General features: G+C 39.5%; 2 protein-coding genes across 8 annotated transcripts in view; one reads left to right on the forward strand and one right to left on the reverse strand.

Annotated features, from left to right (window-relative positions):
• Positions 1–2,308: 2,308 nt before the first annotated feature.
• On the reverse strand, positions 2,309–14,027 carry ap1ar (adaptor related protein complex 1 associated regulatory protein). 2 transcript variants are annotated; one of them, XM_055034674.1, is made up of 11 exons: positions 13,934–14,027; positions 12,462–12,723; positions 11,753–11,801; positions 11,632–11,658; positions 10,968–10,993; positions 10,769–10,865; positions 10,479–10,577; positions 8,061–8,122; positions 7,432–7,505; positions 7,194–7,316; positions 2,309–5,827 (listed from the first exon to the last, which is right to left on the reverse strand). In XM_055034674.1, exons 2-11 carry the CDS (start codon positions 12,530–12,532, stop codon positions 5,556–5,558), a joined length of 900 nt encoding a protein of 299 aa, XP_054890649.1. In that variant the 5' UTR covers positions 12,533–12,723; positions 13,934–14,027; the 3' UTR covers positions 2,309–5,555. The 2 variants fall into 2 exon arrangements, with proteins under 2 accessions (XP_054890649.1, XP_054890650.1); XM_055034675.1 differs by lacking the exon at positions 10,479–10,577.
• A 20-nt stretch (positions 14,028–14,047) lies between these two features.
• Positions 14,048–25,359, forward strand: part of mtus1a (microtubule associated tumor suppressor 1a) — a 31,702-nt gene continuing 20,390 nt past the window's right edge. The window contains exons 1-6 of one of the 6 annotated variants that reach the window (XM_055034671.1): positions 14,141–14,216; positions 14,453–14,558; positions 19,341–21,292; positions 21,400–21,628; positions 22,692–22,865; positions 23,848–23,940. In XM_055034671.1, the coding sequence (XP_054890646.1) occupies positions 19,367–21,292; positions 21,400–21,628; positions 22,692–22,865; positions 23,848–23,940 (2,422 nt within the window). In that variant the 5' untranslated portion in view covers positions 14,141–14,216; positions 14,453–14,558; positions 19,341–19,366. Of the gene's footprint in view, positions 14,217–14,452; positions 14,559–17,393; positions 17,795–18,033; positions 18,140–19,340; positions 21,293–21,399; positions 21,629–22,691; positions 22,866–23,847; positions 23,941–25,359 lie in introns of those variants that run through there. The other 5 variants (XM_055034672.1, XM_055034670.1, XM_055034669.1 and 2 more) reach the window with 5 other exon arrangements.

Raw genomic sequence — 25,359 nt, forward strand, 5'->3', positions numbered from 1 at the left:
ATTCTGACTAAGTAAAGAGGGACAGGAGGAGTCACACTTAATAATTTGTACTCCCATAAAAACGATTGCAAAATAATTGCAATTTATTCAAATTTACTTAGTTTTCGTATTTGCATGAAAAGAGATTCGTGCATAAACACAAACAGAAGTTACACAATGCTAATTATGACTGTTAATAAGAAATAGATCCAAACTGAATAGAAGAACAAAAGTCCCAGAGCAATTTTAAATGCAATCCAAACGCTCATGAATTCAGATTTAAAGTTTTGAGATTTGCAATCTGTAAGAAGTCAAGCACACTTGGGAGCCCCCTGCTGGTCTGGAGGTGTAGATGCCTCCATACGTGATCTTTCACAATGTATGGTAATATCGAAAGATAGAGGTCCTTTTCTCACGAGGTTTCTTTTTGTCGGTATCTGGACTATTAATATTTATCTTTGAGTGAAATAAATAAATTAAATAAAAACGGGGACAACCTGACCACTTGCCAACTCTCCGATAAGAGTTGGCAAGTGGTCAATTTGCCAACTTTTATAGTTGGCAAGTTTTGCTTAAACCATCACTTAAAAGTTTTTGATAAACATCTACTTTGGAAAATGTGTCAATTTTAAAGAACCCCGTGATATTTCTGTTCTTAGGTTTCAAAGTAAAGAAAACCAAAAAAACTAACAGCAAATAAGATTATTCATATTTTTCTATGGGATGTTAAAATTTAAGGAAAATAATAATAATTTAAAAAAAAAACATGATCTGAAAATATTTTTAATGTCATTCCGTTGTGTAAAATCCATTCATCACATGAATAAAACCCATTGAAACCAGCTTTTGTTTTTCAGTTTACATTGAAAATGTTCCTGAATTTTAAAAACATAAATTTCAGGCCAGTTATTAAGAACTATTATGGAAGATCCAACGAGCCACAGGTGCAAACAAGAAAGTGAATCTGCTAAAAAATAAATACTTTATGGTTGCAATGTGCAAAAGTTCATAGGGTGCAGATACTTTTCCCAAGACATTGTGCTTTTTGTTTTTATATTGCAGCCACTTCTGCTCCATATGGGAACCAAAAACAGCTGCATTTTTGATAGACAATCTAAGCATATACTTTATAAATTACAGCCTTCTGCACAAAAGTTTGCACACATACACACACATTCCTGTGTCCATTAAATTACTGTATCAAATGTACTCTACAAGCTGTGCCCTGCATTTAAATTCATAGTGATGCTTTTTCCACAAGTCATTAACAACACACAGCATATTAAGGTGAGCTTGTTGCTTCTTCGTGGCATTGCTTTCCACCGCACATGTCGGGGAACAAACGGTTGGCGGCTTCCCCAGTCGTCGGAGGAGCTGCATCAACTCGACATTCACAAACAGCAAAGCAATTCATGGTAGAAAATTTGCAACTAGAGAAAGCAACTGTGCGAAGCAACCCTTTACAACCGGATCACTTCCAGAGTAATTTAGCGAGGAACGCTCATCTGTAGAAAGCCAATACAGAAAAGGTCGGAGTGTTATTAGTGAGCTGCTCTGCCAAGCAGGAAAACCTTGGAAAGAACAACTCAAACTATGTTTGATTCAAGGAAGGATTTTAAAGGATACTATTCAGAGCTGCAGGTAAAAATTGTCTTCGTAATCCATTATTCTGTCGATTAATCGATTAATTGGGTGAAAAAAAAAGTTATCTTATAAACACTTGAGTTTATTTTATACAGTATTAGAAGTACATTAAAAGGTGCAAATAAACAATAGAATTCCTTCTTTTGAATAGGAAAATAAACATTTGACTGCCGAAAATGTAGTAACACGACACTCCTGTAACGAACACTGGATGATTGGTAGCACAGGATGCATCTGCAGGTAAAAAATACCTCAACCTGACCTGATGATTAGTTTTGGATTAAATTATTAGTAATTGGATGAATTTTAATCAGGCGAAGCTAAAGCTATGCCACTTAAGAATTTTTCTTTCGCCAGAACATATATAGAGATTTTTATTTTATCTCAAATGTTTTTGTTCAGCTTCGTTTTGATTAGTGCCCCGAATATGGTCTCTTTCTTTATTCAACTTTTCCCAAGAGAGAATTATCATTAAAAAGTGGGAAACGTTCAGGAAAGCAGCTCGACTTCTTACACTGAAAAGAGAAATTAGATGAAAACTCATTAAGCGTCATTATACATAATAAAACTAAGATATGAACACAATAGGACAAAACATGAAGGCTGACTTTGGAATAAAAAAAATCTGTTAAGAACATTACTACACTGCTTTTCAACAATAAACCAAACAGTGAAACTATAGACAAGCATTTAAAACTATGAATTTATTTTCTTCAACTCATCATGACAAGGAATGTTTAGTTATACTTTTTTTTTTTTTTTTACATAATTTACAAGAAATAAACCAAGTTCAAACAACAATCACAACAAAAATTAAATTATTAAATGGTGCAGTAAATTACACTGATTAAAAATAAAAAGTCTGAAAATTAACCCGTGCATTTTCTACACATTCCCCAGGTGGTTGTCTCCCTCCCACCAGTCGACATGAGAGTTGGTTTTAAGATCCTCTAAGACGAGCAAAGAAAGTGATCAGAGTGAAAACTAAACAAAACCTCTTGTGATAAGATAAGAAACAGTAATGATCAGTTTTCTGACCAACTTGTTCACAACACATTTGGACACACCAACAGCATTTCTGTAAACTCGGGATGCACCGATGAACCAGACTCAGACTTTCTTCATTTTGGGTGACCGGCCGGTCGAGTCAGAATGATATTAGCATGCAAGATTGACTTTTTCGCTATACATTTAGCAACTTTCTAAACAAAAAATGCATTTTTTTTATTCTTTACTAAAACAAAATAAAAAAGTGGCATCAGCTAAAAGTGGCTTTTTAAAGGTTGACAATCGGCCCGAAAAACAAAAAAACCTGGAATCGCTGCGCCTCTACTGCCCACACGACACAGTAATTGGATTAGAGGAAGTTTTAAGTCCCATTTTGATGGTCACCACTCTAAAAATGATTTGCCTTCTCACGTAGATTTTCTAATTCACTTTGGCGTTTTGACATCATCTTAAAAGAGACTACTGTAGTTTTCAGAATCCTGCTTTCCGCCAGATTTTTCAGAATATACTGGCGAACAACAACAACAACAAAATCATTTCAGATGAGCTGAATTTCGTATTAGACAACATTCAGAGCACTGTCCTTCTAATGAGAGGTCACAGTCAACAGCAGAGCTTCCTCTTCGTGAAGAATGCATGCACCGTCAGTACACCGGGTCTGATTGGAGCTGGCTAACATGCACAAATGCTGAACGTGTCACAAAGACTGCATAAAGAGCCAGAAAAAAAATTTAACTAAAAATGTCTTTATGGAAATTGCTGACTTTTTTGATTTGGTTTTTAGAGCTCTGAGGCATCTGTAATGTTCTGCCTCCATGTTCTGTTGTGCTGAGTGTGACTTGGGTGTCGTCCTGTGATTTCTAGAGATGCATGCATGCAACTGCCAGGATTTCATACGGCGCTGAAATCCGATTGTTCTGCACATAAGTTGCCCTGAAACACGAATATTTGGAGGTTAAATCATCGAAGAATCCTCGAGGCATACTCACTTTCAAAGTAGGCGTTGGCGTTTATCGCTTATCATTTATCGTGATACATTTCCTATAAGAAAGAACTATAAATTCTAATTTATGAAGTTCAAAGCCATCCGTATTGTTATTTTTTTGCTCCTCCTTTCAATCAATGAATGCCAACACATTTGAAAGTGTGACTAAATGCAGTCACTTACATTATGTGGTAATCTTTGGGAAGGAGCAGTCCGGTCAGTCAAGATATTTTAAAGAGCCTGGTAAAAATCTAAAAAGGACAAAAACCTTTCGTAAAGCTTCTACAGGGAATGTCTTCCGGTTTTACGTCACCGCTCCCCAACAGCAACAAATCTCCAAATGTTGGCTGTGCGTCTTGAAATCGATTGCACCGGTCAGACTCATTCACCCAGCGAGAAAGGAAAGCACAGGCAGTAACTCTGCTCAGAGTTAGCAGGTTGAACCTCTGACATTTAGAGACAGAAGATCCTTTCTCCACCAAGTGTTTATGAAAGCGAAGTTACCAAACGGTTTCTCCAGTTCGTGAACCGATAACTGCCTCCAAATGGGGCTGAATGCAATTACTGTGTGCTGGGAGTATCGCAGCGAAACAGTGACAAGTATGTTTTATTCTCAGAGTAATTTTTCTTTTTTTTAGATGTACTTGGTCGGATGTAAAACACAATCTTCCTTGTCATGCAGCGATTTTACATCTGTTGATTTGACCGATTTTCTTCCCTGCCAAGTAATCAGTTAAAAAATAATTATACGCATTTACAGATACGTTAAAACATGCGACACGGTCCGCAGCTAAACGAGTCCCGTACTCGGCTGAAAAGCTGCGCGGTGAGGAAGAGGCCATGACTCCCAAAGCCAATGTAAAACCAAGATTACAGCTCGCAAAATGCTCTCCGGAACAAACGGATCCAGGGTGAAACGAAACTTGGTAAAAGTGTTTCTGGTCTCGATGACCACCGGCAAAATTTTGAGGGGAAAGTGGGAAGTTTATAAGCACGTGTAAAATGTGTGGGTGGGTTTTATTTTTGCTGCAGGAGGGACTGGTGCGCATTACAAAACAGATAGTAAAGTGTGAGGAAAAAACTTTCATGTGGACATGCTGAAGCAACGTCATCAGAGAAGGGAAAGTTAAGGCGCAAAAGAGTCATTATCCTAAGCAGACTGCCAAATTAGTTACAAAAAGGCTCAAGGACAATACAGTCAATGTGTTGGCATGGCAACCAGTTCGGTCAGGAGGAATGGTGCCAGATTTTTGGGAATCTTGTGGAAATGGCCACAAAAGGTTTGATCCGACTCATACAGTTTAATAAAAGGCAAGTTTATTAAGAGCCAAGTAAAATGATCTCTTAAGTTTTTGGGGAAATTTTTGGGAAATAATTCTGGTATCATTTTGTTTCACTGTATTGGATCAAATTGAGAGGGTCAAATTTTGACTTCTGGATATTCCCTTTGAATATGTAATAATAATAAAAATTGCGTGACGCTCCCCTGGACTCAGAGCTGCATTTGGCCTTCAGACACTGAGATATAAAAGTGACATTTTGTCTTTCTGTTGGCTAAACCAACACCTTGTTCTCTGAAAGCATCTGTTTGGTTTTACAGTCACTGGTCATGTCAAAGTTTCCTGCCAATAACCTGGTTTCAATTCAGTCACTGATCATCATTAAAAAAAAGAAAAAGAAAAGAAAAAAAGCAGCACATTCTGAACAATGTTTAAAACGGTAAAAGGAAGGACAGTTACAATGCTCAACGGTCAGATATTGTAGCAGATGAAGGCACTGAAAACACGTTTGAGGAAGAAAAAAAATTGTCTTTAGACTCTGCTATGTTGGATCAATTACCAAATTTCTCCAGCATCAGGGATCCTTTACTGATTACGACAAAGTGACATTTCGGATTCATGAGGCAAAAAGCTGGTGAGGTCTCCTTTGGTGCCGGACACTATCTGTCCTGGTTCTCCGCCCTGAGGCCGGAGTCCGAGGCATCCTCTGAGGGCGTGTCCAGGACGGGGTTGACAAACCCTTCGAATTCGGCGTCGCCACCGTCCTCCGGGTGAGTACTCACAAAGTCGTTCTCCCACTCCAGAGCGTTGGAGTCCTCGGAGGCCGAGGTGGGCCCACTGGTCACCTGTTTGCTGCCGGGCCGCAGGGCGGCCCGCAAGATATCCTCCTCGGTCCGAGACCGCTCCCAGGCCGGCAGAGCTCGGTTGATACCTGTGGAGGAAAGACGACGTCTTTATCTCCAACTTCTACAAGTCTTTATTATTATTAATTTGAAGGGTTTCCGCAGGTGTCACCAACTCAAATTTAAGAGTTTTTAAGACCTTTACGATTGGAATTTAAGACATATATCTCCACAGAAATGTATTGACGCCATCCAGCCAAATGGCGACAAATTTGCAGCTATCCAGGACGGATGCAAAAAACAACAACAAAAAAGAAGCTCCCTAGATAGCTAGCAAGTTAGCAGCCAGTTAGCAGTAGCCTCTACCGTCTCCAGACTGCGTGCGACTCAAACTATTGCCTGACAGAAGAATCCCACAGGAAATATATATATATATATATATATATATATATATATATATATATATATATATATATATATATATATATATATATATATACAGAAGATGCAAGACTAAATAATCCTGTCAAGACAATATTTAAGACCTTTGATGTACATTTTGCCACCTTCCTAAAATACTGCCACAGATCTTTTTGTTAAAAAATGTTTAGGCAAAAAGAAAAAAAGAATCACCACCTTTCACAACAAAAGATGTTTCAGCCCCAAAAAAATCACTTCTGGCAAAAATAAATAAATTACAGGCTACTATTTTAAGAAGGAGATATTAAAGACAAGGTTACTTTTTTAAATGTCATTTCAGACATGTTAAGGCCTTCATTTAAGATTCATGAAGTTAAGACCTTTTAAGGATGAGCAGACAACCAGCTTTAGAAATTACTTAGTGGCTTGATGTTTTTACATTGTTGTGTTGCAAAATCACAAATCAGGGTTACATCAGTTGCAATTCTCTGGCCTGACTTGTCGATTTCGATTTTGTCTGGGAAGTTGCTAAATAAAGCAACAAAGTTCGCCAACTTAGCAACAACGGGGTGATGGCTGTTAATTAGAATGTGTAGACTTGACCTGACGGGCGGCTCTGTCTGTCAGCCTCCTCTATCGGGAGGGGAAAAGGCGACAGCGGCTGATTTGCAGACGTTTGAGGAGAAATTAGATCAGTTTGCAGACAGATTATACACACCACCTCAGGGGTTTTCAATGCAGCTGTATTTTTATCAGAAAATGCTGATAAAAAATTATTATTCAGCCGTATTTTGGCACCACCCTAAGATGGAAGCCCCATACGTCGTAAATAGTGCCAATTTTTGCGCCGTCGTCTTTGACAAATTATTGGTGCGCTCCTACCACAAATCTTAATGTAGTTAATTAGATGTTTAAAATCAGACGTATTTATCTTGGTAATTAGCAAACTTTCACAGCAAATAGATGCCCCATTTTAAGGAACCGGTGATAAAACAGCAGATTAAGTGAAAAACACACTAAAAGCCGACCCGTTACCTTCCTCGTCCTCCCACTCTAAATCGAGCGATGTCCCGTCGTCGTTGGTGGAGCGGGTCTTAGTGGTGAAATCCCAGCTGTACTCCGTGTTGGGCGTCACTGCGTTTGCTTCAGAGGGAAGTCCTGCAAACACATAGGCGGTAGCTAAGCTGCGCAAAGGCACATTTCTCCTCTAAAGAAAAAAATCAAAGCTTTAAACTGGCACTAAGTTTGAATCAAGCAAAACCCCGTCACTCACTGTTGCTCCTGAAAGCATCCGACTGGGCTTTCACGTTCTGGAGGTAGACGTCAAAATCCTCCCCAGAGGTTCGTCTGTAAAAAAGCCGGCAGACAATCACTGTAACAGGAGTTTCAAGAGGGCACAGAAGGAAAAAAAAGACACATTCACAGACACAAATGCTCCTAAATAAAAATCTGTCAAGGCTTTTACCTAAACCTGGTACTTGCAGAGCTGAAACTAGATATGGACAGCTGAGTTTGTCAGCTTTTAAGTCCAAACAGTTCTAGTTGCAATCTGCTTATTAGTCAAGTTTCAGCAATTTATTGCTCTTTTCTTGTCACACTCGCTCCCATTTTCTTCTGTTTTGCATGTTGAAGCTCTACTTAGAACCCTCAACACCTCTCAACAGTGCAAAATGTTGATTTTTGACAATTTCCAACCGGCATTAAAATCTGATCAGGAATGTACTTGGAAAAAGTTGTGAAATTAATCACAAAAACAAAACAGTTTTTTAAGAGATGAATCTGGACTTTTTCATGCAGCAAGTGATACAGATAATTTCCCCTTTTATGTCATTTTCACCCTGGGAACCTTTTCAGAACCTTACGATCTCGTTTGTGCCACCAACAGAACTTCGAGCAACTCACTTTCTCTGCTGCGTTTCAGCACCCGAGCCGTCTGCTTTCCCCCGCGTCCTCTGAGCGTACAGCTGAAGATACAAAACAAGAAAAAAATCTCGCTGTTAGCAAAACGGAGAGGCAGGATTTACATGAAAACATTTCAGAATGTCGGTCTCATGTAGACGGATGCGTCCCCAACACCAGAGAAGCCGCAGGATGGAGAATAAAAAACAAACAAGCTTCCACGTTCTTTAAGTAAGTTGAAAACCTTTAGACCGTAAAAGTAAGGAAGACAGATAACAAGGATGGGAAATTTTCTGCTTCTGCACCACTAAGCTCGTCTTTATGAAGGTTTGCGCAAATCTGGCAAACCGTCAAGGATTTCCTGTTTACACTAAATCAATATAGCCTGTTTCTGCCGTATTAAAGATGGTTTCAAGAAGTGGTCTGTACATAATTTTGGAAGTAATTATTCATATTTCATTTTGGAGAACCCTCCGGGTCCTGGAGCCTCTATTTTTGGGTTTTATTTGCTCCCCGTTGGGGGACAGTCAACTTTTAAAGACGTCCATAATCACTGCTATGCAGATGATATTCTGTTGTACGCCTCAATTCACCAATATCCGTTACATTGCACCGACTCTGTTAAACAGTAGACAGCTGGCAGGTCTCTTTAACTAAAACAAGGACAAAACTGAAATAATTATCTTTGTACCAGAAAAACAGATCTCTGAGATAAAGGAGTCACTCTGACCTTTTGGTTCTCTGGCAAAATCTTTCCCTTAGGAGCCTTGGCATAACCTTTGCTTCTGGTTTTTCTTTGGATCCCCATATGAAGTCTTTGGTTCGTTCTTGTTTTTAATCGTCTACCAACTCGTCCTTTTGCTTCTTTACAACTGAAGTTTTGCAGAGTACTTTAAACATCAAACGGCTCCACGTTGTTCAAAAATGATGCTGTAACTCTAGCGTTGATGTAACTACAGTGGCTTCCGATTCATTTTAGAGTGCATTTTAACATTTCCCTACTGACTCGAAGAGCTTCTTATAGAGAGTCACACGGTTAGAGGGCTTTTGGTCTGGCAGACCCCTGAAGTCCTGTGATCAGGAACCTGCTGATGATTCTCCACACAAGATGAAGACAAACAAAAACACAGCATTGTGTTCAGTTGCACTGAGACTCTGGAACTCTCTTCCCTTCTGTTTGAGATCAATGGACGGTCTGGACTTTTAAAAATACATTTTTAAATTAGCATTTTCTTAATTTCTCTTATGCTTCAAAGTATTGCCGAGCACTTTGTCATTTGACACTTTGGAATGTATATACAGTTTTACTTTCTTAAGGTACAGCAAGTTTATTTGTGTGGCACATTTTCAGCGACAGGAGGAGCTGAAGCAGTTGGGAGATTTTCGGCAAGCTGTGCTGTGAGTTTCTCTAGATCTTGCTGCGACATCAGTCTTTTAATCCTTGCAGCAGGTTGCGGCTGATAGAAGTATGACTTTGTAACTGTCTTTATGTAACTCCGTTTTGAATCCCTCACCACACCACACCAGATTTGTAGTCTGTTCAGTGATTTCTAGCCATGCGTCCATTCCTCTTTAGGTCCCAAAAACATGAATCACTCCAGTTTGGTTTTTGTTCAGCGGAAGAAAGTTACGGCACATCCACACTTTGATTTGTTCCTTGAATGGGTTTGTGTTCACCTGGTGACACCATAATGTAGAGCTAAGTACTGTCTGTGTAGTATTACTAATCTTATTCATTGCTATAACCTGTATATATTAAAAGGGAGAGGCACCAGGGAATGAACCCTGGGGAACTCCGCATGCGACTTCTGTCCGTTCTGATGAAAAGTTACCTGCTGACACAAAGACATTCCTGTTGTTTAGGTAAGAATCGAACCAGAGACCCCGCTCTCCAGTCACTTCTGTAATGTATCATGGCCAACAGATACATTATGAGCAACAGTGTCGAATGATGCACTCTGTGCAAATAAAACAGTCTTAAAGACAATTATTTAGCCTTAGACGATAGAAATAGCTGTAGATGTTTTCAAAAATGATACATATTTAGGACATCATTTCTTTTAAAAAGGTCTGCGAATGTAACTGAAAATGGTGAATCGGATGCTCCCATTTAGACAGAACTTGTTACTTTAACAACATGTAAGAATCATCTGTCTATTTATAACAAACTATTTGAGTAGAACTGCACTGTAACCATGCAGATGAAATATTTATTGCTCCAACATAATAAACAGGCTGATGAAAACAAAAGAAAATCACATATATACACACACACAGCTAAAACGTGAAAGGAAAGCCAACACACAAACGAGAAGGAAAAGGAGGAGTTAAAAAGCCAGGATGGCCCACCTAGAGGGACCCCAGGTTAGAGGAGACGCTGTAAGGTAAACTAGCAGAAGGGAGCGCTCAGTGCTGCCTCACCTCCTTCATTTTTCGTTCACGAGCCAGCCTGGCGGCCTCGCGCTGGGCGGCATTTCTAGCCTCCTCTTCTAGCCTTAACTTCTCCTCCTGTGCCTCTAACTGAGCAGAAATAAAATTAAACAAACACAAAACAGAAAGTTAACAAAACAGAAAACAAAGCAATGCTGCAAATGAAAAATAATGATATGAAAAAAAAGAAGCCAAAAACAAAGACTAAAAGCACAAAAAAAGATAGAAAAGAAATGGGATCTGGAACTCTCAAAAAATAAAACACAAACATCACGTCTCACCTCAACTTGCAGCTTTTGGTCGATGAGGACTTGTTTGTCGGAGATAGCAGCATAGCGGTGTTCTCTGAGGTGACTGAGCTCATCTTCACTGATGGGCCTGGAAATAAAACGGGAGGGAAACAAAACGACGTCACAGTTTGAATATTGGTGAATCTTATTTATTTTTCTTAGATTCTAACCTGACTACCTGACTGCTTACCTAGGACAGGGCTTTGGGCTCTCAGCCTGCAACGCAAACAGTCACAGTATATTTAGTCACTTTTAAAACTCTGGGGGTAAAAACAGATTCCATGTTGTTTTATTTTATTCATTATGAAATGAGAATAACCATCAGGACAACGTGAAAGTAAAAGTCCCCCCAGACTGCCTGCAAGGAAAAAGCTATGTATATTTCTCAATATATTATCATTTGTATATTTATTCTAGATTTCTCCCCCTCCCTCTCTTTCTGTCTTTCCTCAACCAATAATATCTACGTGACGTGTGTTTGTAGTCACAATTTTAGTTTTCATATTTTTTTTTCAGTGAACACCAAGCAATGACGTCTCATTGACAAATTTTTCATAATTTATTCAATTTAGACAATATGTTGTAAGTAGCAAAATTGTGAATAAAAAAAACAACAACAAATTAACATTTTAATGACTCCCGGAAGAATCTTGAATAATTTGAGTCAGAAGAGCACTTCGTTTCCCTTTGGGATCGATGAAGTATTTTTTGATTTTAAACTGAATTGACTTTGTGTTTGTTTATAGCAAATTCCACAATTAAAAGTTCGTGGTTGGGAGGTAAAAAAATGTGAAGGGACATTGAACACTTTTGTGATACTGAGAATTAAAAAACTAATTAAAAATCTGACTTACCTCGTCACTTTCTACCAGATTTTCAAACTGGAAAAATGAAAGAAAGAAAAAAGAAACAATGAAAATAAACTTGAATATTGACTATTCACAATTCAAAAGGACAAAATTAATCAAGTCATACCTCGATTGTGTAATGCTCCCCTGTAGTAGAACTTCTGAAGTACTTTGACCTGAAACATATTTAGAGGAAACAGGTTTGCAACACTAGTCAGTTATTTTGGTCATTTTTAAACTTTCATTAAATGAAAGTTTAAAATGTTGCAAAAGAAACAATATTATGACATAAAACTATAATTCTATCAGCTCTACAATGAGACAGAAGGGTAAATGAAGCCGTGCAGAGGGCTAAAACATCAATTATTCACACTCAGTTTGGTGACAGAGCACCCTGAACGCAACACGGGGAACAGCCAGCTGTGGGTTGAAGACGAAATTAAAGCGAAATTTACAACATGCAAAAGTTCAGAATTGCTTTGGGAAAGGGAACGTGTTGGAACACATTCAAGCTGCACTGGTGTGAATGTATTTGTGACTAAGCTGTCAACAGTACGGTGGGGTGGGGTCGTCATTCCCCTCCCGAGACCGACTGATAGACCCACCGACCCCAAACAAACAGCAGCGCACAAACTGAGCGGCCTTTATGTGCAACCGAGTCCTACTTCCGGCGGTGACACGGAGCAGAGCAGCACTGAAGCCTTCCTCCGCATTCTGCCGTGTCACTTATCGACTAAAAACCGCCGCTGCGTTACCAGTAACCAGATACACCGGGTCAGGGGACGCTGTCAGGCTAGTTAGCTCGGCTAGCCAGCAGCTAGCCTCATTTTACCTACCCGCCTCCTCTCTGGATCCTGTTGGCTTCCCTCCTGAAGAGCCCCACGCAGTAAGCCCAGCAGTTACCCATCTCATTGTCAGGAATGACCGGAGTCTGGGGGTCCAGCTAGCGCTCTGCTGGAAGCTGCTGGTGCATCACAGCAGGCGGCGACGACATCATCATCATGTCCAGTCCTCTGATCCAACCACTTCCTCATCCTCCTTCCTCTCTGGCTGCTCACTCGCCATGCAGGGAGGAAACACCACCACCTGCTGTTCCACCTAGGAAAATAAAAACACCCAACAAATTAAAGGATCCACTTACCAGGGGCGCAACTACATACTTTCTGAGGTGTATGTGAACACACGATCTCCGCACCGCCTCGCTTCTAGTCCAGGGTTAATATCCATACAGCTCTCTCTTCGTCATGCACTTATAAAATACAGTAATTCTGTTATGGATTTTCTCCAGCAGAATTTCAACTGGGCCAATCAGAAAACGGATCAAGTTGTAAACGAGGACAAAAAAAACCCTTGGTATTTTATTCTATGTTGCATGCCTTTGTGTTTTGTGTTTATGATGTAAAGCACTTTGAAATGCCTTGTAGCTGAAATGTGCTATACAAATAAAATTTGATTGATTGATTGATTGATCTGTCCGCCTGATAATGGAAGAAGTTTATTTATTTATTTGTGTGTCTATAAACATATACATAACCTATAGGTAAGTAATGTCAGTGTCTTTCACTCATTTTGAAAAGCTTTTCTTCGTTCCTCCAACGTCTTTATCCCCTTCCCTCCTCCATTTTGTGTTATATATTACCACTGATAGCACATGGCCAATCGGCCTGTGAGAAAGTAGATGTGAAGGCCCCTAATCAGTGCCGTTCATCTGTTATAGATCATACACCCACAAACAACTGTTACATATAGAAAATTCCTACTGAAAAACCGTCCCGTTTTGGCGCCCTCTCTATTGCAGCGCCCCTATGCGCTGCATCCAGTGCATGCCCACTTTTTGCGTCACTGATTTTTTGTTCCACTTCACTTTTCATCTAGGAGCATTGAGCCTTTTTCACAATGGACGTTTATGGTCTACCCCTCTTGTGCAGGGTGTATCAGTGGTTATCTAAAGGAAAACGATCAAATCAGGATTCAATCAATTATTGTGTAGGCCATAAAAACGCATAACATTGTTGTGAAAATCGTTTTTTGGTCTACAGTTGGCCTGTTTTTTTTTTGTTTTTTTTTTGTTTTTTTTAGTTTTTTTTTTTTTAATTTAACATCAATTTAATACTCCAGGAATTGAACTAGTGTACAAAACTGCTTTACACCAGCAACTACATGGATTATATACTAATAACATCGGTATTAAATCACATGAAATCGCTTACAGTGCTGCCAGAGTGAGGTCCTATCAAATGACCCTGTTTGGGAGGCTTTAGCTTACATTTGGAGCAGATTATTAGCTTTCAGTGGACTCCAAACCCACCGTTTGTGTATCTCTCAATAGTCAAAGTTCATCCAAACGGACTCTTTCATCACTTCGGGCGGAGAGCTACAGTGTGGTAAATACCAGTATGTCGTTTCAAACACCATTCTGGTTCCATGACTGTGCAGTGAAAAGCCCAGTAATGACCAGGTGGAACTAATTGCTCTCGAGACGACGTACGGTCTCCAGGGAGACAGGTAGCCTCCTCGACGTGCGGACTCGTTTATGCTAACGTTTATGTACTTTAGTAATGTGTTTACACTCTAAGAAAACGTTACAGGTGGTAAGATATTTTGTTTTTGATTATATCTTCTTACGCATTTTTTTAGGAGGTAGGTGAAGCATGACGTCAGCTGAGATACTCCAGCACTCTTAACTAGCAAAACTAACTCGCAGTTAGCGCCGTTTTTATTTTCTCCGGCGGCTGGAATTCGGTGTGTTCGTTGTAGGTTAGCGGTAACCGCCGTCCTGCAACCGGTAACGCGTTTTCTTTCAAGTCCAAAACTTATTTTGTTATAGGAGTATGAGCCATTGACGACTGCAGTGTTTACACCAGCTGAAAGAGGCGAACAGACGGGGTCAATTTGTCAGGTTTTGGTCAGAAACTGACTTCTAGAAAGTTAAGGTACAGCAAACGGTAATAGGGTGTCATGTATGTCTTTTAACTACAACCTTTAAGTAATAGCGTCTTTTTTACTAAGTGAGTGTATGCAGGAAATTCTGAGTAATCTGTCATGGATTATAGTGACTAAATAGGAGATCTAGTGACTGATAACTAAATGGAAACAACAAAACATTTTGGTATTTTGATTTTTTTCCCCCAGCTGTTTAATATCCAGATGTTCTACTGTAGCTTTTCACAGCCTGGAATATTTCTATGAATAGCACACAAGCTGTACCTTGATCCAGCCTCGGACACACAAACAGGCTGGAGTCCCTGGTCAGTCTACATGTCAGCCTAAATGTGGTTGTAGCATTTAGCTCTGTGCCCATTTATCACATCTAGATCATTTTTATTATGTTATCTGAAAATCTGAGATGTTGTTTGTGTAATTGTAATTTGATAAAATGGGCTCTGCGTTAGGTAGCTTTTTTTGTCTTGTGAATATTGTATAAACCTTATTTTTAGGACTTTGAAGTGGGGCGAAAGTGAGACGTATTCTGGACAGGTCATCAGTCCTTCACAAGAGCAGTTAGGGTCATCTTGTGCTACACATTGGCATTCCACATGTCTGAACCTTTTTGTATCACTCTAGTTTGTTTTGTCCTGGTTTTGAACCTGAAGTTGGCCACCCCATCTTCTTCAAATCAGACAAAATTTGTGTCAAACGTTTGTGCTACATTTGTCCAGCAAAAAAAAAAAAATGTTTGTGCCGCTATCATTTTAAGGATATTAAGAAATGTTTCTACAGCCCCTTTATCATCAAATCAGACAAAATCAGGGTCAATCAACTTGACCATGTTTGTGCTGGTTTGTTCAGCAAAACTGTTTGTTTGTGATGCTTTGGCTTTGAAGATATTGATTAAAGTTCAAAGGTCAGTTAGATTTAGTAAAGTGCGGATATGAGGAGGTGCTGGTTGACCTTTTGACCTTTAAACTTTCATTAATGTCCGAAAAGCCAAAGCAGCGCAAACAAAAAAATTTTGCTGGACAAACGTAGCACAAACGTTTGACACCAATTTAGTCTGATTTTGAAGAAGGTAGGAGATCCTCACTCAGGTTTACAAAATTGTGTCTCAGCTTTTTGTGGTTCTTTATTTATTTGGCTTGATGTTTCGCTTTTTGGCAATGTTGCATCTTTTCCTGTTTTATTAGATTTTTTGGTCATCAACTTGAATCCTTTTTTTCTTACTTTAAAGCACCATTTCCTCTTAGTGAAACTTTCCAATGTCTTGTCATACAGTTACAGTAAACTATTTGTGATGCATTCAGTGGAGTCCTTTACACTGAATTCAGACTGAAGGACGGCTTGTGCTAATTTTACCAGAATCTCTTTTGCTCTTACCCAGAACTACTTTCCTGTGTTTATATTTTATCCCTGTTGACCTTGAATCCAGTAGTTTGACCTGCTGCCTCTTTGGGCATTGTGACAAAGTCTTTACTCATACCACCTCCTTGAATGTTACAGATTATGTTAAGCTACCCATGCAAAGACAAATATACTAACTTTGATTAATCTGAGTTTAATGATTAATGATTAAGTACAAGGTTCTGCTATATGCTAGTCAGATTTGTTGCAAATTAATTTCAGGTGTTCATGAAATATAACTTTGATTAACAAGCCAGATAGGGTAGTGTGCACCGCATTATCAATTATGCCTGTCCAATGTACAAGGCAGTGTGTGTTCTGCCTTATTTGGTTAATATTACTCAGAGGCTTCAATTACATAACATTCCCAATTTAATAGGATTTCACAGGACATGCGACATCACAGTGCTCTGCAGAGATCAGCTCTGTACAGTGATTTATATGTCATCTTAACTCATGATTGGTTCTTTGGGTCATCTGGCTTTATATAGATTAAGCAGAAATAGTGAGGGTCTTATGGAGTGGGGTCAGGATCAAATGACAAGTTGTTTCTGTTGAACATGAATGTTGTCAGCAAGGGCTTTGGCAAACTTATCACTTGTTCTGACCGCAGCTTGTGTAATGCAATGTTGATTTTATTTATTTAGTGCTCTCTCTCTCTCTCTTTTTTTTTTTTTTACTTTTTGTACAGTCACTATGCACAACAGGGTATTGTTTTCACAGCAGGGAGAAGTTGATTAGCAACTCAAAAACGTAAATATCTGAACTGCAACTTCAACTCCAAATCCCAGAGGAGTTGAAAAGGAGGCTTCATGGAGGCTTCATAATGGGCAAGGATCATTTCTCTGACTTCAATGTCTCTATCCGGCTTTTTATCCATATTACCAGAAATAAATTCAAAGAGGAGTGGTGGAAGCAACTAGGGTGGATCAGCAGTGCCTGCCAGCAACTGATGGGCTCATCCAGGACATGTTACTGTGGAATATTGTCTCTGAACTGTTAGCATGTCATGACAGTGATGACGTCATCATGCAGCAACAGTATTCAGTTATAGGATGCTTCAGAGTTGATGCAAGACTGACTGCTACCAGATACCCTTCCTGCCAACAGTCCACAACAATCCAGAGTTGTGGACTGTTGGCAAAAGTTGCTGCATTTTTTTAGTTCTCCTTTGGGATACTTGAAATATTATTGACTTGTATTGAAAATGTGAGTTGGTAGGATTTGGTGGGATACAGTGGCTGGTAAGCCTTCCAGCTCCCTTCATTTTGTCCCCCACATGAAAAGCTGCCTGATCCTTTCCTTCATAGCAGAAAGCCTTTGGCTGCTTAGCAACGCTGAATGCCAACTCCGTCTGGCTGTCCACGGCCACTCCCCTTTCGGTAGGATAAGGTGACATGTCGCCTCGCTCCTTTTGTAAGTGTGCAACCCAACCGGAGGCGCAGTTCCGAGCTGGACCTTGACACGTGTGTGCAGGCAGAGCATAGAGAAACAAACTTCCTCTTGATGAGGAGCTGCTGGGAGAGCTGCAGCAGGCCCAAATGGAGAAAATTATATTACTGAGGAGGAGAACAAAATCCTAAACTAACAACTTCACAGAGGGCTTGTTCACTCAGTCTTTGTTGATATTGATGCACGGCTGAGTTTGAACACAAGGCAAGAGGGCTGAAGGGATGGAGGCTGACTTTCACCGATGTCTAGCCAGTTTGCTGAGCTTGACGTTTGGAAGAAAAACGGGGATGGATGACTCTCCTGAAACAAAATAAAATCCAAATGTGAATGTATTTTTATCCATATCACTGGACAGAGAGAGGACTAATGGATTCTGAAGGTTGGTTCGTACTACACTTAAATACGCTCACTGAAAATGAGATAAATTTTTAGCAGTATTTTTGTTTTAGTGCTGTACAGCTTTGATCCCTCTGTCTCTGTTTCCTCATAAACACAGTCAGGACACAGAGTCTGAAGTTTCTGTTCCTTATGTAACACGCAATGCTCATTTACATTCTTAACCAGGACAATCACTGCTTCTTATCAGCATTTCACTTGGTGATTATGTTTCCTTGGACGAGTAGTCCCTGCCAAAGTTCAGTGTGTACAGCAATTCTTCAAGGCTCTATGAATTCAGACCTGATTGTAAAGTTTGTAATGCACAACAAAGTGTGTTTCATGGATGGTAAGTCTAACTGATATTTACTCCATGAGGAACAAGGAGTTGTATAGGTTAAAATCTTAATTTTGAAACTTACTGTAGCATTTAAAATTTTTTGCTTTAACTCATGTTTTTTAACAATATAATGTTTTTTGTTCTCTTACGTGTTGCCAGGTGTTTCATTGGAAGATTTAGTCTGCAATTAATATTTTAAAAAAGTAGTTAAAAGCTGTTCAATGTCATTGCACAATAACTGACAATACTGCAACCACAAAGAACTGCTTTGATGTAATATTTAGTTGCTATTATATTTTCAAGGAAAGGCATTCACACTGTGCTTGCTGATAATGTATCCCATATGATTATGAACTTTCACAGCCTTAGATGCCTTTGTATGACGAAGAATTCAGCTGCCAAGTTGTTTAAAAAACTTTCACTCATCGTTTAAATATGCATGATGGTTGCGTTAACTGTAATGCAATTACAATAACTGTTTATGTTACTATTGTGTGACCTTGGATGATTCTGTATTTTCTTCAGTGTATGTGGTTTTATACAACTCTTCTTTCACAATGTTAGACCTTAGTAAGCAATGAAGCAATAAATAATCCAAGTCATTAAAGGCAGAACCAAGCATTAGTGGACTGCCTTTGAAAAAATGGAAGTTTACGTTTGGATTTGGATAGGTTTACAGTTTTTATTTTTTAAATGGTAAAGAATGCCCTCAGTCTCTCTAGTTTTAATGTTTTCCTATGATTTGTGATCTGATCTCTTTACTCTTTTGTTGTTTTGTTTCTACAGTGGTGCCTTTGTTGTTGTGTCTGGCAAGCTTTGCTGTCCAACCTGCTTAAGCAAACACAATAGTGCCACAGCAAAGCTATTAAGATGTCAACTTCTCAGACTGAACGGTTGCTAGCTAATAGTTTATTTAGGATCAGACTTATTAATAATTCACATCTGTTGGCTTATCTTAGTTTGCTTGCATTTTGTCAAAATTGTTTTAACATAAAGTTTAAATATTTGCCATAAAACTATATAAACTGGCTTCTGGTTCCAATTCAAATGAGATTTGGCATATTAACACAAACCTGGGTATATGTCATGACCTCCTACTTTGAGTATTTTTGTAAAATTTATTTGAAAAAATTATATTTTTAAGTGTTTAGAAAGAAAGTGACATTCCTTTCTTTTCTTTTTTGTCTTTTTTTTTTTACTTTTTTTACAGATGTACAGGCTTGCTCAACGAATGTGATGGATTACATGGGTGTTAGTCGAAAGACCGAACTTGAATCCAGTCCTGATTCTACAATGGCTAAGACATTTAATTTACCAAGTGACCCCTTTGAGAGCTCAGCAGAAACCTCACCGAGAGACGGGCAACTTTCTGCATCACCCGACTCCGGCGGTATTTCCAGCCTGAGTGAAAGAGAAGCCAGAGGCTCCCCTTACGTCAACACAGACCACTATCTAAACGAACATTCCTCTGTGGGCAACAGCCATGCTTCCATCTCAGCACAGCAGGATTTTCTCACCATTGTAACTTCAAATATGAATGAAACATTTATTAACGCACCTGTAAATAGAAGTCCAAATTCCCAGGACAAAAGTTTGAGCCATGCTCGTCATGGACCAACTGGACCTGAGACTGATGAGAGTTTTAGTCAACATGGAGAACAAGATGATAAGAAAGAGGAAATCGCCTCAAACTCAGCTGGAGGAGAAGGCAAGTTGAGTTCAAGTGACGCTTCCTGTTGCAGATGCAGTGAAAATGAGCACATCTCACTAAGCTCTGGAGAAATGGTGGTGAGAAGTCACATTTCATGTCTGGAGGATCAGTCCCTCGTAATATTCTCCTCAATGGAGGATTCAAGCATTTCTGATACTGCAGGCACCATGTCTATGCCTTTAGAGTCTATCATGCCAGATGTTTCCAAAGCATCCACAGAACAAGAGACCAAGGAAAGCATGGGACATCCTAGTCTTGGTGTGACTTTCATCCAGACAAACAGTTTGGAGAATCTCACTGAGGAAATTAATACGTCAGCAATCAGCTCCCATGTACCACTGCCAAGTGAAGGTGGTCTTTTCTTGACCTTTATTTGTGAAACACCGACCGACCAGACAAACCAGGTCAAGTCTTCCGGTGCTGACGCAGAGCTTCTGCCTCAGGTTACAGAAGAGTTTTCTTCAGAACTTGGCAAAACCTTTGGGTCCGCTGTGTCAGGAGTGCAGAACAGCGATAGTGTTCCTGATACCTCCACTCCGGTGCAATGCATTGCGAGCAAGATGCCTAACTTATCCTACATATCTCCTTTCAATGAAAATGTTAACAGCCCAAGTTTGCAGCTCGAGAAAAAAAAGCAAATTTTTGTCACTTCCAAAGAGCGTCCGGTTGCAGGAATCACACCATCAATCTGTAAAGTCAAGAAAACAGAACTACAGAACGTTCCCAAATCCAACATTGATACTCTGAAATTTAAAGATTTAACTAGAATTGCACAGCAAGCAGCTGTACCAGGCACTGATAAACTACAAAAGATTGTGCAGGTTAAAAAAAATGGTGAGGTTAATAAAAGAAACACTTTTAGGTTTACCACTGCCAAAGTTACAGGCAGAAATACAGGTGCCTCTGCTACCTCTAAAACATTTCATCCTATTGGACAAGTTGAAAAAGCTACTACTTCAGGACTATCTGGCAAATCTTCACATGGTAATGATGCAGTATCTTCACCTGATCTCCATCTAGCTGTCCAAGAATGTGACCTAGTGGTCCAGTGCAGTGAAAACAACTTTGAAGGGATGCCAGCAACCACCAGCCAAGTATCCAAGGAATCGGCACAACATGCTGACGGCCTGAGCAGTACTTCAGCTGCAGAAATCTTGTCATCTAGTCGGAGGCAAGTGGATCCTAAACCCACTCCAAAGAAGGGTGTTGCAAACAAAATTGGGGTCGGCTCAGGTTCGGCTGCAGGCCAAGACAGGATCTGGGGTCGCCGCTACTCTGAGGGTTTGCCCAAAGACAAGAAAGCAACTCAAGGGGCTGCGGCTTCTCGAGATGATGGTGGCAAGAACTCAACCAAAGCAGGCAATCCGAAGTGCCCTTCTCAACTTAAACACATTGAGGAAGCAAACAGTCCTGCTAACAACTCAAGAGGAGTAAACAAGATCAGTTTGGTGGTGAGTGGATACCCGGACTTGAACACACGCCATTTGGACAGTTTGTTTGGTGTGACTTTACATTTTGGGGGTTTTTTTGTTTTGTTTTTTATTCTTCTTTCTCCCAGGCAGAAGCCAGAAAGTCGGCAGGAGCTCAGCTGAATGAAAATAAAAGTAGATGTCAAGATCTTGGTTCTCTCAGCCAAGATAGAGGAGGAGCACTACTTCCCCAGCCTCCTGGTGCCAGTCCCAGACTCACCCCTCTGTCAGCCAGGTCCAAACGGGGAGCCCCGGGAGCAATTGAGAGCAGGATCACAAGAACTGTTGGGAAGGCCCAAATAAGCACAGGTAGCGAAGGTGGGCTTATCTTTCAGTTAAGTTTATTTATTAGTCCCAGAAAAACACTGGACAGTAATGAGCTTGTGGTCATGCTAAAGTAATGAGTGAGATGGGTTCAAGTTAAAGATTCATTTGGATACCTTTATTCTCCTAGTGATTCATGTTAACTAAGTATATTATTTAAATGTATTGATTACAGTAATTTTTTTTTATAAATAAATTAAAAATATACTAAAATAGTACATATAGCTTTGGAAAAAAGTTAAGAGACCACTTCAAGTCATCCGTTTCTCTGATTTTATTCTTTATAGATATGTGTTTGAGCAAAATTGACATTGTTCTTTTATTCTATGAACTACTGATATTATGTCTCAGAAATTCCCTGCAAAAATTTTGTGTTTATTTGCAGAAAAGGAGAAATGGTCAAAAAGATGCGTTGCTTTCAGACCTCAAATAATGCAAAGAAAACAAATTAATGTTCATTTAGAAAAAACAATACTGAGATCTGAACTCGTTAAGAGTTCAGAAATCCATGTTTGGTGGAAAAACCAGGGGGGTTTCAACAAGGTTCAATGCAGTGAGCTCTTTTTTTTTATGGGACGTCCCAGAACTGCAAACTAGCAGAAATACACAGAAGTCGAAGTGGTTTAGTGCATAGGGCACTGGGGCAAAGTAAGAGGCTGAAACCCTTTATTTTTCTAAAATAATAATTTTTAAAAAATGGTTCTCAAAAATAACCAAAACATCTCTGGTGTCATTCTGTAATGACTGTGTATATATGTTGAGTTTCACTTTTTGAAATTGGTAACTAAAATGAATTGAGTTTAGTGATAATGTAATTTATTGTGATATATAATAAGATTGAATGAAGCAGGCTGCTGCAGCAAGGTCTCGCCATCAGATGGTGACGTTGAGCATGTTCTTTAGAAAACAGTGTGGCATTTAGTCATTGTTTACATATGAATTTTAGCTGGAGAGTTTCTGGTATTTTATTTACAATCAAAAACAAAGTACAATGATTTTTCCTTGTTGAAAATCTTTGTCGTTTTGTGTGTTTTTCATTTTCTCAATTGTGTACCAGGCAGTCACAAAGCCGTGGAAACAGAGGAGACATCCACAGGCATGAAGCTCCATCAAAATGCACCCAAACCGCCTCAAACTCCCGGTCGCTCTGCATTCATGGGCCCTCCCTTAGTTCCTGTCAGACCCCCAAGGAAGATCCCAGTTCTGAATCAGGATTCTAAGAATACACCAGGTGAGGCTTATTGATATGCAGAAATAAGGACAGCTACTGCAGGCTATTACACAAATGTGTAAAATCTGTTTTTAGTGTCAGGACCACAATAATTTTTTGCCCACTGATCATACAGCTGGAACACAAGGGGAATTGTTGACCATTTTCAGGGCTTACTATGCATATTTTTTTTACATTTTTTTTCTTGTTTTTCTTTCTAAAAGATGTTTTGAACAAACTTGTCACAAGCTCAGTAGTATAAATCATGAGGCTCTCTGCTGGTATTGGGATTGGTCCTTTCACCCAGAATATTCAATAGACTGCAGCCCGCTGTGATTGGCTGAGAGAATCCCACCTTGTGTTGTCATGGCAACGCCCGCTGTTCCACTTTACTGAACAATCAACGTAGCCTGGAGGAGTAAAAGCAGAGGCATTCAGACCGATGTCCTCTGAGGTGGACAGAAAGCGGAGTCTCCAAATTCTGAGCTGAAAACCTATGGATGGCTTCACCGGACTTCGAAGCTGCACCTGGACTGAATCCCCAGCTCACGCCTCCCATAACTCCTCTGTAGTTGGACGTAGCCTTGCAGAATCCAGCTGTGACCTCGCGCTGCTGACGTGCCTGTTCATCGGATCCTATCGCCTCTGCATTGTTCCTTTGTTGACTGCGTTTCATGGAAACGGTAGAAAGCTTTGGAGACGTAACGACAACTCACAAGTGGCTGTTGCTCTCTACTGTTAGGTAGACTTTCAGGTTTAGCAGAAACTGTAATTTTGCACAGTAGGTATAACTTTCATGTTTATGTTTATTCTTTCCCTGGCAAATGGTAGTCACGATGATCAATGTTATGATAGTAAATTTGTTTTTTGTTGATTTAATAGAATAGAATTTTATTTTCAGTTCAAAAATACTTTATTAGTTCTGCAGTTGAAATATCATTTTTTTCTGAGTTTTCATGCCCACTTTGTATTTAACCTAATCATGTCTATAATTATTCCTTAGTTTCCAGAGGAGCTGCCCAGAAATCAACACCATTTAAGTCTTCTTTGCTGAAAGCAAAGCTTATTTCAACTCCTTCAAAGAACAATGGATCAGGTGGGAAACTCCTCCTTATGAATCTGAAATCACATTTACAGATATTGTAAAAGCAATAGTCTAGTTTTTTTAAAGTGAGGTTTTGTCAAAATGTTTTAAGCAGTTACCATCTTTCCTGAAGTAGATAAATTTCTTTGTGTTGCCGTTTAGCATAAATTTAGGTTATTCATTTCCACAGGCTGGTATTAATGGATTATCCAAGATTGGCAAAGATCAAATCAGATTAAAGAAAAGTCATAGTGGTTTGTATAAATGCTATTTTATGAAGCTTTTCAATGCTGACACATTTGCACTGGATGATAATTTAAACAGCAGTCCTAGGAGGCAGTGTGGCACAAGTGACATTACTGTTTCAAACCTTTGCTACGAACACACTTTGCAACTCATATCCAGTCAGAATAACTATGATAGAAAGGTAAAGTAATATTAAAAGCAAAACGTATGTTGCCGTTTAAACAAAAAACATTTTTTTGGAACTGCGTCACTCGGAGTGGCAGCATGTTGGAGTAGCTCTCTGACTTCCAGTCAGATTTTGCTTTTTCATTTTTGAAACTTTCAGAATAAATGCTTTTCTTTTTTTAAACAACCAACCTTCTGGTTTTGGATGCTGTGAAGCTGTATTGATTTTTTTACCAACAGTTCTTACACTTTGCTCATTTGTTATGATGCGTAACCTTAGCAACAAAGTGGCTTACAACAGAAGGCAGCTGATTAACATGGCAAAAGTTGAAATAATGCCACATCTGAAGCCAGAAATTCCAGGGGAGGCTAAAAGGAGATGTTGTGGATGCAGCGCAGGAGTGAAGAGGAGAGAGAGAGGGAGGAACTTCAAACCATCTCTTCCATCAATCATTATAGGCAACAGGAGATTGTTAGCCAATAAGCTGGATGAACTTAAAGTCCTGACAAGGACTCAGCAAGAGTATAAGCAGAATTGTATTCCTGACTCCCAACGTCTCTCTGGCAGACTACCTAAAATTATGAGCAGACAGAGATTTAAAGGGCAGGCGATGGATTAGCAGTGCTTGTGTCATCCAGGACATGTTACTGTGAAGTGTCGTCTCTACGGTCCAGACATTGAACTCTTGGCAGTACGTTTTAGTCCATATTATTAATGGACTAAATAAATAAATAATATTTACCAAACTTTACATCCCACCCTCAGCTGTTGACAGTAATGCATGTGATGCCATACGTTCTGTTGTTGCTAGGAGACAGACACAAAAGCCCAATCCATTTGTGTCAATATCTGGTGATTTTAATCATGCTTCTCTCTCTGCCAAACTGCCAACGTTTCACCAGTTTCTGCTGCTCCTCCTGAGAAAACAAGACATTGGATTTGTTTCCCACAAATGTAAAGGATTCATATAAATCCAAAACCAATTCCTCCTCTGGGGAAATCAGATCACAACCTTGTGT

This window comes from Poeciliopsis prolifica, unplaced genomic scaffold, assembly GCF_027474105.1.
Source record: "Poeciliopsis prolifica strain line A6 unplaced genomic scaffold, Auburn_PproV2 SCAFFOLD009, whole genome shotgun sequence".
Lineage (NCBI taxonomy): Eukaryota > Metazoa > Chordata > Actinopteri > Cyprinodontiformes > Poeciliidae > Poeciliopsis > Poeciliopsis prolifica.